The following is a 12,738-nucleotide window of genomic DNA, read 5'->3' as shown; positions in this document are numbered from 1 at the left end:
TAAAATTAAAGGTTTTCTAATATTAATCTTGTAAAGGATGAGAGGAGGAGGGAGAGAATTGAACTGTGTTTATTGTCTTATGTTGTGTATCCCTTAAGTTTGTAACGGTGCGAGCATGCTGAATGTGTCATGCCTCACTTTGCCTCCTTTTTGCAGATCACTTAACATAATTAGTACCATGGGAGCATGACTCCATTTAATCTTTCTCAGTTGTGAAAATTGTTGTTCACTCCTAGTCTCTGCTGTCTTGTAGTTCTTTATCCATGTAAGGACCTTACATTTTATCCCAATTGTAGTTTAGCTAGTGAAAAGCCTTTTGAGGAACTTTTTGGAATGCTTTTGGAGTAGACAATATCAACCTGATTTGACTTGCCCCTGTACTTGTTAATTACTTTGAGGAATGTTAGTTCAGATGACTTCTTCAGTGTCCTCAACATTAAAAACAGCACCATTTGTAAGAACACAATCTTCCTGCTGCCTCTGTAATTTTTTTTTTCTGTGTCTCTCTCCCAGAGCTAGCAGATAGCTGCAGGTATTGCCAGGTAGTGCTATGCTTCAGCTGTTTTTATCTACTGTGTTAGAGAAGCTGACAGTTCCAGGCACAGAGATAGAAGGCAGACAGAAATGGGAGATCTTGTGGCCCTTAAAGAAAATATGCCTCAGGCTGCAGCCGGCTGCTGTCCAGTATGTGCTCTTTAATGTGTCAGCTGGTATTTACTAAATTGATTTAATTTTCTTTCATTTGATTTTTCTTGGGGCCACAGCAGTCAGTGAGTTGCAGTTGAATGCTCACAGGCTGTCATCTGAAAACCATAATTCAAGTCCCTTTCAAATTTTTTACTTTCTGAACTTTGACTTTTTTGCTGTCTGTCAAAGGTGATCTGTTTATCACAAAGAACGTGAGACTAAATCCAAAACAGACATTACATCATGCTGTTTTTAAAAATCGTTCAGGTATATAAAAGATACAATATTTACAGTTAGCTGGATTCAGCTGAAATACTACTTTGTAAGTAATTTAGTATGCTTATTTGAAGAAATTATCAACAAAGGGTTGATATAGGTGTATGATTTCTGAAGAAGCAGTGTTTTAGTAGCATAGGAAACTATTGAGAGTTGTCTTTGTGCTTTTAAGTTGGGATTGCAGCTTAATGGGGGGGGGCAATTTTTTCAAGTGTAAACTCTTTAATGCAGTGGTTCAGTATTTTATTTTTGCGGTTTTTAAAGTTTGGTGTCATTCAGATGCTTTTTCCCTCTTTCCCCTTTATGATCGCTGTATTTCTTGCACATATCCATTCTGGAAGCTAGCAGGCAAAATCCATTAGAACTAGAATGTTTGCTGGGATAAGTAGAAAAAAAAGTGGGGGGGAGAGTTTTGGAATATTATTAACCTCATTAATTGTTTATTATTAACTGAATTTATACAATAGCTGGTAACTCCTAGAAACATTTCTGTATGGATGCTTTTCACAGGTTGGTCCATCTGAACCTTATGAAAAGCTGATAGAAGGTGAAACCTCAAGTGATCATCTTAGCAATAGCCTTTCAAGTTTTTTGGAAAACGAGAAGCTCTCATCTCTTGCAAGCTCAGAAGAAGATTCCACTGGTAAGTGTATTTATAACTCTGGGTAGTGGAGTCTAGGATTCTGACACAATGTTATTCCATACTTGAGAAGAAAGGTATTGTTTTACTGAGGTATTTAATATAGGATTATGCTTGATCAAAAACTAGTATTAGGAATATTAAAGAAAACTGTGTTCATTGGGAAACTGGCTGTTTTAAAATTGTCATAGGAGTAGGTGGCTATGGAATTTGTCAGAGAAAATAACAATTGGACGTTTAATCTAAAAAAATTAAACAACAGTCCTCAGTTACTGTGAATCAAAAATACAGGTAGAAATGTGGGCATTCATTTAATAAAGTGGTAACCCTACCTACACTTCTGGTTTAGATTAATAGAGATAAACTTTTATGATGAAGAACATGTACAAGCCATTAGAATTAACTTTTACTTGAGTTTGAGTTCTCTTTAGGTGCCACACGTGCAGGGTAACACCCAAGCTGGAAGTCTGGTTTACCCACAGGGATAAAAGTGAGAGCTTGGGTTCTGTATAACTAAACAAGAGTTTTGAAATTTCTGTGCCCTTCCAGTGGCTGCTGCTGAAGGACAAACATGCTCTTCTTTATTAATGCAGTTGACTTTGCACATAATGTGAAGGATGACAGGGTATGTCCCAGATGCACCAAGAATGAGAAAGGCAGAGTGATAAATAGGTTTACTGCCACCTTGAGATCAAGCAGCCCTGCATTGAAGTAGAATTACTGGATTTTGCCCTATGATATCTACAGATGTCATGACTGTCTTTTGACAGTCTTCTTGTTCTTTCTTGTTGCATAACTTCACTTGTGCGTTAAGCGTGTAAAAATGAAGGTAATAGTTTGCTGAGTAAAAATACTGGTTTTTTCCACCCAAGGGGATGGGATTACTTTTATCTGCCCTCCTAAGGAGTTGGTAGTCTTCAGCTGGAAATACTTGTCTATTCAGGGTTCCAGTGAAGCTGGTGAAGCTAACTGATCTTTTTATTTTTCCTGTTCAGGGTGCGATTTACTAATTTTTATCATGTCATTCTGTGTTCAGTGTAAATTTGGCAGCAGAGTATTTCTAAAAATAAGGAGGAAGTCTCTGGTATCTGAGGTAAAATATATTAATCCACTTTCTCATTATTTGGAAGATAGTGGACTTTTATTTCAGTTTCACAAAAAGAATCAAGACATAGGTAGATGAGATTAAAACAATTATAGTGTTGTTGTTAATTTGAGTTTGAATTGTAGGTATTTGTCTACCATTCAGGTAACTAACTAATCCTTATATAATTTTTAAAGCACTCTATGGACGTTTGTTCTGAGGATAGGTATTAGTCCAAGAAACTTAGCCTGCTGTAAGCCCTCCACCTTCTCCAGTATCATATGTGGAAACAGAGCCGTGATGCAGATTTTTCATTTATTGACTCAAATGTAACAGATCCTGATTGCTTTGCTGTAATGTAAAAGTTGCTGGGGATCCATAGCTTCCAATTCAACTAAATCACATTTTGTTGAAGGGGTGTGCTTCTCTAAATCAGGCTCTTTGTACAGGGCACTGGCAAAACTGGGAATTGCAAAAATAATGATGACTTACCTGTGTGTGTATATATGTACTTTTTTCCTGTACGTTCTTGGCATTGTGTAGACCTCTTTGGGAGAAGGAAATACTCAGAAGATTCTTCAGAATTACCTTTTTGGGGAGAAGAATTGAAATACTACAAAGGCAAAATTGCTGGAGAATTCTTAAACCATCACCAGCAACCTGAAAATGAACATTTCTTTAATTATGTGGAAAACAAAATATAGTTGTGAGTTTATAAATGCAAGGCCTGTTTGAGTATACTTTTTTTTTAATAAAGAAAAACACAAACAGGATACTGTTTCCTGGAAATGAAAGAATAAAAAGTAAAGATGTCAAACAACTTCTCAGAATATGTTTTACAGTGGTTTTAAGAGTACATTTAACTATGCCCTAAAAACCTGACTGATGTTTGGGTCTTTAAAAACAAACAAACAAAAGCCCTGGAAACTCTCCTCTCCCCCTAGCCCCCACAAATTAAAACAGCCCTAAAACAGGAAAAATTGTGTCTTGGAAAACTTCTCACTTGGCAAATAGGAATAGTACTTAACATTTTTTGCCATTGAAATGTAGAACTATGATTCAGTCACTTTCTGTGAAGTTTGAAAAATGTTACATATATTTTACTTTTAATTTATGAGTATGTATATGATTTGCTAGTTGGAATGTGGTGGTGTATAGATCATGTGAAGGAAGATGAGTCACTTGATAGCCTGGGAGTTAACATGCTAGCTTATAGTCATCTTGTTTTGCTGTATATCACTAGTCATAGAGTAAGACAATTACATGTTTCTGTGGCCCAATTATTTTAAGGGAAAAACAGGGTAATTCTGCTCTGACTGTGTGAGTGTATTGTGAGACTCAATGTATTAAAAATTATGGACTTGCTTTGATAGTATGTCAGGTGATATAAAATGTCCATGAAAGGTGAATCGGATATTTTCTTCTGTTTCAATAGATTATGATATTGATGATGAAGAGTTCTTTGATAACCAACTAGAAGCCTATTTTGAGCAGCTGATACAACCAGAAGTGACAAGAGGAGACACTGACATACAGAAACTCTCAGAATGCTGCACAGCGCTGAAGCTCTCTGAAAATGGCTTATTTCAGGTAGGTTTAGAGTAAAGTTCAAAGCTCAGCATGCCCAATGGCCCTTAAACATGGTAGCATCATTGAGTGCTGTCTGCCAGGGTGAACTAGGTTTTATTTCTTTCCTGACAAATCTAAATACTGTCCAACAGGTAGCCTGTACAGCAAAGGATTCTTTTTGAATTTAAAGATAGCAAATACAGCTCTAAACTAGAAACAAAGCCATTTGAGTGAACTTCTGACTTTTTCTGTTCCTTCTGCAAGGTTTTCCTTGGCGGGGGGGCGAGGGGGGGGAAGGAAAGAAGCTAGGTAGCTATTTTTGTGTTTTTTTTCCCCGTCCTTGTAGTGCAGAGCTAGCAACTGATTCATCTGCTTGTTACAGAAGGTCTTGCTGTTTATGAAATAAAGTGGAATTAGGTAAGTAGCTGGCTATCCCAAGAGGCATTAGTCAGGAAGCCTTGTAGCAAAGCTGAAGAGTTTCCCATTATGGTGTCTCCTTTATTCAACTCTCCATTCAGGCTTCCTACCCCTCTCTAACCCTGCTCCTCACACTCCTCTTTGTTCTGTGCATAGCCTTTTTTCTCCTGATAAGCAGCTCTGGTAGAGAAACTTCTGCAGTCAATTCTGTTACTTGATCTTGCAAAGTGGGGAAAAAAAAACCAACCCAAAACCCCAAACTCCTAAGACTGGATTTCTGTCCCTTCTCTGGGATGATGGAGACTTGTCCTCAGAGAAATCCTGTAATAACTAATACAGCATCAATAGTATTTCCTGAAGATGGACTTTTTCTGCTGGACTACTTAATACTGTCTTACTACAAAAGTAAAAATTGCTTTTAAAATTTTTGGATTGTTTATGCGGATCTGAAGTTACTGTACCTCTGAGGCATTCCCTTGAACGCTTTAAGTTATGAATGTTTCTTATACACCGTGCTTCCCCTCTCAGCTTCCTAGTGGTGGTTTTTAGTGTCAGAGATGGTAAGATGTTTGTAGGTAAGCATTTGGGATCCTCTCGAGTCCACTAAAGGAAATTATATCATTGGTAACTAAGCAGAAACCTCTACTGATACCATCGTCTTGTGATGGCATGATTTTAATTTTGATTACCAGCCTCTGAATGCAAAGACTTTTTCATGAAAGAAATCTCCATAAGAAAGTGAATACCCATAAAATGCTTGCTTTACCCTGTTCCCTCCAGCCCCAGCAAGCTGGTCAGCTGAACTGAAACTAAGGCCATCTTTTGATCTCACTTGTAACTTGTAATATCCTGGAGATGGGCCTATTGTCTGTGTAGGAATTGCTTAATTTTAATCTGATGGTTCTGTGACAAAACTACTTTCAGTAGTTTAACTTGTTGCTATTCTTAATTAGAGTTACAATTTTAACTGCAACAAAATTCAAAGAACAGAATGGAATTTTCTTTTAAGACATTGATTAAACTTATTGAAAAGAAATTTAAGTCACTACTGACAAAATATTCTGGTTTATTTTTTGTTTCTGTAACTATTAAGGTAACATGCTGGCCCTTATTTTCTGTCATACAACTAGTTTATAAAATCTTTTTGATCACTGGTTTATTATCTTGGATAGCAATCTCTAAGGTTTTATTAAGTGTATAGTATCACAGAGACTCATTTTTCCAGGAGAGTAAATAAGTCTCTTAAATAAGTGGTCAGTGTGTGAAAGGTAAGTGTAGAGCAGCAACTGGCTGGCTTGTGGTTTTATCTTTGAGCAGCAGTTAGCTCCATTACAAACACAGTGCCGGGGGTAAGTGCCTTTCCCTTGTCTTGGCTTTGCAACGATGGATGCGATCCTGGCAGTTGCACGCTTGACCAGAATGGGAAAGTGCGATTGATTTCAACAGTTAAATGAACTGTAGCTTCTGAAACTTCAGAAATTTCCCAACTAACATCAGAGTTTCTAAGCTGTGGGAAGTGATATGTTAACCCTGTAAAAGCAGTCTGCGTAGGCTGCCAGTTGCTGATCTATGGCTGTATGTGAGGAATGGAATAGGTGCTTGTTTGAAGAGCGAGAATAACACAGTTCTGCTGTCTGACCTCAGGTCTTCTCTACTTGTGTAAGATGTTCCTGCTTCACTGCCATTGTAGATAGGTAGTGGGGTAGGTAAAACAGGTTCTGAGTTGGATTTGGAGTCCTCATCCAGCAGTGGGTCAGGCAGAAGGGGAGGAGGAGTAGCATGGTGCCCTTGTTAAAGGGAATGAAAGGATGTAGTAGGAATAAGAAGAGCTCCTCCATCTTCCTGCTATGTATGCCCTTGGAGGCAGATGCATGGATTGGCATAGCCAGGAGCTATTGTCCTTGGTGGTGGTGCTAGCAGCTAGAGATGCCTCTGGCAGTGGCACATGAGCAAAGAAAGTATGATAATCTCTTTACTAAAGAATTTTTTAACATTATAAAAACGACTGTAGTGTTAAAATTTTTTTCTTTGGTGTATCTGTTCTGGTGTAACTTAATTTTTTTTTTTTTTTTTTTTTTTATAAAAGGAGAACTTTCAGGTTCCTGACACTTGCCGGGCTGTGACAGGAGTAGACTCTGGAAATGCTAGTGATGAAGATTCACAAAATCAAGGGATAACTGGATGTCCTGTGCAAAGAGAAATGCTGCCCAGAGCAGTACGGCAACTGGTATGAAATTGTCATTTAAATTTCTGTTTATCATATAGAGTAAGACTGTAGTAGAAGATGGCAGTGCATTTGAAAACTTGTTGGAGATTGAACTAACAATGCGATCTTTCTTTACAAAAAATTAATGACACCACTTTGTTTTCAGATGTATTTTTCAAACATAGTTAACTTGCACTATTTTGTACCTAGACCTATTAGCACAAACAGTTAACAACTGCACTTCTGATACTTTTTAAATTATTATTTTTTTCTAAGAATTCCATGACTGCTGGAGATGTGCTAGATTCCTGCACTGCTGCTGAGTTGCAAGTAGATTCACTGTATCTTCAGTGCATGGACAGCCATAAAGCTGATGCCTCAGATGTCCTTCCAAAGCAAGCAATACAGTCCTCTCAGTGTCAGGCTGCTGCCTCTGATGCAGAAGTACTACCCACAGCAAGAGGATTTTTGGGGCATGACACCACTCCTAAAGCTCTTTGTGCAAATGCGGCTCAGACAGATGCAACTGAATGTGAAGTTGGTCTTGCTGATACTTACCTGTCTCCAACTGCAGACAGCTGTGAGAACATAAGTTTAGCTACAGCAGACAAAGGTAAGTTGCTTTAGATATAACCCATCTATACAATTGTGACCAGACTCCGTTGCATGCAAAAAGAAATAGAATTGTAAGCTATGCGTTTTTCTTTAGTTGTGCAAGTTGGTAATAAAAACAAATGTAGCATGAATAAATTTTGACTTGTTTTTATTTTAAAAAATACTGACGTTGTATATTGCACTTAACTGTTGTTTATTTGATGAAACTAGTTTAAGCTTGCAGTTGCAGCAACTTGAGCTACGTTTTTTTTTTTTTAACTCCTTAATCTATACCTAAGAGACTTTGCCATATTCCTTTTTATTTTAATCAACAGTGATTTGATTGATCATCAAGAGTGAAACAAAGATACTTGATTTTATCTTTCAGGTGATTTACCACATAGTGTTGTTTATCAAAATGAAGAGGGCAAATGGGTGACTGATCTTGCATATTATACTTCATTTGATGAAGAACAAGATTTAAATCTGTCTGAAGATGATAAAATACATGAGGAGTTCATTACTGGATGTATGTAATCTTTTTCCTGTTTAGTTAGCTGCTGTTATCTGTGATAGTGTTAAGTAAACTTTCTCCCCTCCCCCGTTTTTTTTTTTCACTTCAACAAATCAGTATTTGGTGTTGCAAAGCCTCCAGGCTTTAGATGCTACAAATTATTTGAAAGCTGATGTTGACAGTAACCTATAATGATATTATCATTAGTTATAGTTGATAATAGCTTCTTTCCATGTTTCCTACTCTTCCCATGAAGAGTCTTTTTGTTTTGTTTAAAAAAGCGTTCTAACGTGTGTCACTGGTACCTGTTGCATGAGCATAAGTAACTCCTGTAGCTGTCATTTCCACAATTTTTCCTTTGAGCTTTAATTATTGTTATCCTTTCTTTCAAGAAGAGGAAACAGTAGTCATTCTATATTGCGTGATGGTTATAAGACAGGAAATAATTGTAAACAAGAAATTACTACAAAATCAACTAGAATGTGAAAAGAGCTGCTGAATTCACTAGCTGGTGATTTTTTTGTGAACCCCTTGGGAACGTCTTGATGCTGAAAAATGGTACTGGTAAAGAAAAATGTTGGACCTTATTGAGGGGCTTTACTGGACTCTCATCTTCTAACAAATTCCAGGCTTTTTGAACCTCTGTTTACTTAAAGTTGTTTATTTTCCTCAAGCTATCTCAGGCTGATCTTCATGACAGTCTGTATGTTTGTCATACAGGCTTGGATAATATGTGCATAGTACTGTAGACAAATCAATTTCTTAACACCAAAATGTTGTCTGTTTGACTAGACAGATTCAAGCAATGTGTGCAACAGTATTTCTCAGTCTCTTCTAGTTTCTAAAGTGACATATGGATGGGCTAATGTATTCTAAAGACGTCCATGGTCCGCTCAAGGTTCTTCTTTCTTTCAAAGAAAATGCTGTTGCTGTGGTTTAACCCTAGCCGGCAACTAAGCACCACACAGCCACTCGCTCACTCTCCCTCTGGTGGGATGGGGGAGAGAATCGGAAGGGTACAAGTGAGAACTTGTGGGTTGAGATAAAGACAATTTAATAGGGAAAACAAAAGCCGTGCACGCAAGCAAAGCAAAACAAGGAATTCATTCACTACTTCCCATGGGCAGGCAGGTGTTCAGCCATCTCCAGGAAAGCAGGGCTCCGTCATGCATGGCGGTTACTTGGGAAGACAAACACCATCACTCTGAATGTCCCCCCTTCCTCCTTTTTCCCCCAGCTTTATACTGCTGAGCATGACATCATATGGTATGGAATGTCCCTTTGGTCAGTTGGGGTCAGCTGTCCCAGCTGTGTCCCCTCCCAACTTCTTGTGGACCCCCAGGCTACTCGCTGGTGGGGTGGGGTGAGAAGGAGAAAAGGCCTTGACTCTGTGTAAGCACTGCTCAGCTGTAATGAAAAGATCCCTGTGTTATCAACCCTGTTTCCAGCACAAATCCAAAACATAGCCCCATACTAGCTACTGTGAAGAAAATTAACTCTATCCCAGCCAAAACCACCACAGCCGTATATGTTGCTATCAAGAATTGTTTCTTTTGAATGAGTGATCAAACAGGGTTGATTAATTGAAATAATGCTTTTCGACACTAGTGGTTTTCTGCTCGAACAAGCAAATATGATCCAATTTGGTAGAACTTTCCCTATCTACTATGTCAGTAAAGCAGAGCTCCTCCATTATTTTTCAAATGCCAGGATATTTCAGACACTGTCCTGCATCTTAGACTCAGGTTGTTGAGTGATTACCATATTTGACTGTTGTAAATTTTTCCAAGGCTGTTTAGCTTGTTCCCACCTGATGGGCTTTTAAAGGAATTCTGCTTTCGAGCTGATTGGCTTACCTGTTCACACAGTAGAAGACACGCACTTACAGGTTCAGTGTGGTTAGCGTTTTTCTGGCTGCTAGTTTGCCTGTCTCTTTGCAATGCTCAAGTGCGATGTTTGACAGCTGAGAGATTTTATTTGTAGGGACAGAAAGGAAATATTACATCTGATGCTTCTGAGTCTCATTTATGATATGTCTATCCCTGTCAGCAAACTGTTCACACAGTGTATTCTTGTATAAATAGTGAGGACTGCTCACTTGACAGAGTCTGGTGCTTTAGGAAGTCTTCAGGGAGCTGTATGGCTTCTACAGAGGATTAAGGAAGAACTGATATTGACTTAGGGTTCAACTGGATATAACAATGTGTCATTGATAGTGCTAGGTTGCCTTTAGGAAACGCAGTTGGATTGCTCAATAAGGATATATTCCAACTTTGTTTCTTTCCTCATAGTATGTATTGCAACTTCCCGTAAGTAATTTTATGGACAACAGCTGTATTCACTTTACAAGTTTGTGTCCATTCTTGACTTATTCCTCCATTTGCCCTGTGTCCTCTATGACTAGGGATGCTGTGTGTACAAGGCCACATATTTTATAAGTTTTGATGGGCTTAATGATACTTTAACATTGAAATAAGGTGGTAGAGCAGTATCTCTTGATCAGCAGTTTTTCACATCATTTTGGTGAGGACACTTTAAGTGTTCATTGTTCTGTAAATGGTAATTGTGAAAATAATACAAGAATTTCAATTTAAAAGAAGTATTGATTTATTTGGACTGTTAATTTGCACAGGTATTTAATGAACTGGTACAAACCAGTCTGTTTCTTTTGCTCAAATTCACAGGTACCACCTTGATGAAATTTTCAAAACCAAATGTAGTAAAAGTTTGTTTGGAAGTAGCTGCATGATGCTCAATTCTATCTAGTGTGGGTAGCATAACCTATGAAAAGTTATAGTTTGGCCTGGGGTTAAGGCCATAAGAGACTTTCTTTATTCACCACTAAGTTAGTTAGCTAAATGCTGATTTTACTTTGGCTTCTAAAGATCCAGCGAGTACTCTTTTAAACGAATGTCACATGAACTTTTCTCACCATAAGAGGATGAAATAACTCCTAGTGTGTCCCAAACTGTGTCAAATGTAGAATTAAATATTGCAATATCTGTCCTTCAAAATTTAATGAATCAAAATAGTAATGACTTATGCTTTACTTTAATAAATTTTCTCTTTGGTTTTAAGCTGAAGCAGCAGCTATGATTGCACAAGACCAGGAAGAATTTGAGAAAGCACACAAACTTGTGCAGGTAACTAATTATCTCAATGTAAGCAGAATAGTTCTCTAATTTATTTGCAAGTTACAACTTCTGAAATGTCTTTGTCTGCAGGCGGAAAAAGTAGAAATTCTAAATGCATCTGAATTAGCAGATACTTCATGGAAATCTGCCAGTAGCTGCATTCTGCTGAGAACATCTGGTCTTGATAAAGATGCCAGTTATTTACGTTTGTCTCTGGGGGAGTTCTTTGGCCAGAGATCTGAAGCTCTTGGTTGTCTTGGTGGAGGCAGTGATGTGAAACGGGTATGTATCTTAATGTTAATATTAAGACACAAAGAAAGGACAAGAACAACAACGGCTAGCACTACTTTTGTTTTTTTAATATTGTAACTAATTCTTTCTGAGAACTACTTTTCTAAGTTCACTTGCGAAGGAAATTCTCAATGCGTGACAGGTCTGGATTGGCTTGTGTTTCCCACTTGGGATTTCTGATGTGAAGGGCTGGCTGGTGTTACTGATGAATCTTGATCTTCACCTTTTGGTCAGGAACTAACTACGTGTAGGATTAGAGAGAGAAAAGTACACCATATACAGGGTGCGCATTGGAGGTCCAAGCAAACAATCCACATAGTAGTTGAATGAAATGCTGCTCAGACAGAGGTATTTGAACAGTGAGGGTATCTTTGAATGGCTATTGATAGTTGATGTGCCATTTAGGCAAACGCTCGACTTCAGTAAAAATGTAGTCATCTAGACTCTAACTTACCAATATACTTCCGTATGCTTCTTGCATCTATCTGTACCTGTCTCTTCTCTTATCTGCTGTTGGTATACAGTATCTCATCTGTGTTGCAGACAAAAAAAAAACATCAGGGAAGTGCGTACAAATAATGCTTGTGTAATTCAGTCGTGTCCTGGTGAATTGGTAGAGTTGGCATGTTCTGTCCTGGTGCATTCAGAGGCTGAGTGGCAGAGCCTGCCTCCAGGCAGAGATGATGACAGCATATGTACTACTTTTGTCTAACTGGTATAAATAAGTTATTAGTTTATTTTATGTATGTATTGGAAGTGTATGTATTTGGATTAGGCATTTGCAATGCTAGGAGGCATATGTTATTTCTCAATGGTATGAGAGCCAAACACCAACTGGGGAGACACTGTGGCTGAAACTGCTTTGCAAGCCTACTGAACCTATTTATTAATGACTGAATTTACTCATGCTGTATTCCGGGGTAATTTTTTTTTTATAGCCATCTTTTGGTTACTGTATTACATCTCCGAAGAAAAGGCAACCTGTTGCTTTGCTAAGGCAATCTGATTCGTCAGGAGGTGACACCGGCCAAGAGATTTCACAGTTGTTTGAGGTGTTTCCAGGTAATTATACAAGAAGGGTCAGCCCTAGACAGTGGTTATAACAGTAGTTAAGAATTACTTGTATAGAGCTGTTAAAGACTATTAAGAGTAATCTCTGACAGAAAGACTCTAGTTTTCATTCACCAAATATCTTTTTTGCTGTGAGCACCTCCCCCATCCCTCCCTTCTCCCAGAAAAACACAGAACCTAAACACTTACAACAGAGAACATTCTAATACCAAGTACTACCCTGAATTGTCTTGGATATTTCAGCATTTCCAGATG

At 38.1% G+C, this 12,738-nt stretch overlaps 1 protein-coding gene across 1 annotated transcript in view; it reads left to right on the top strand.

Moving 5' to 3' along the window:
* The window catches only part of CEP192 (centrosomal protein 192), a 96,139-nt gene that overhangs the window by 22,022 nt on the left and 61,379 nt on the right, over positions 1–12,738 (top strand). Inside the window, exons 17-24 of the mRNA XM_075495456.1 lie at positions 1,474–1,606; positions 4,123–4,277; positions 6,760–6,900; positions 7,156–7,492; positions 7,862–8,002; positions 11,066–11,130; positions 11,212–11,403; positions 12,351–12,474. Coding sequence (XP_075351571.1) covers positions 1,474–1,606; positions 4,123–4,277; positions 6,760–6,900; positions 7,156–7,492; positions 7,862–8,002; positions 11,066–11,130; positions 11,212–11,403; positions 12,351–12,474 — 1,288 coding nt within the window. The remainder of the gene's footprint in view (positions 1–1,473; positions 1,607–4,122; positions 4,278–6,759; positions 6,901–7,155; positions 7,493–7,861; positions 8,003–11,065; positions 11,131–11,211; positions 11,404–12,350; positions 12,475–12,738) is intronic.

The sequence above is a fragment of the Mycteria americana genome, chromosome 2 (genome assembly GCF_035582795.1).
Source record: "Mycteria americana isolate JAX WOST 10 ecotype Jacksonville Zoo and Gardens chromosome 2, USCA_MyAme_1.0, whole genome shotgun sequence".
In the NCBI taxonomy this organism is placed as follows: domain Eukaryota; kingdom Metazoa; phylum Chordata; class Aves; order Ciconiiformes; family Ciconiidae; genus Mycteria; species Mycteria americana.
This window is presented reverse-complemented; position numbering and strand designations above follow the sequence as displayed.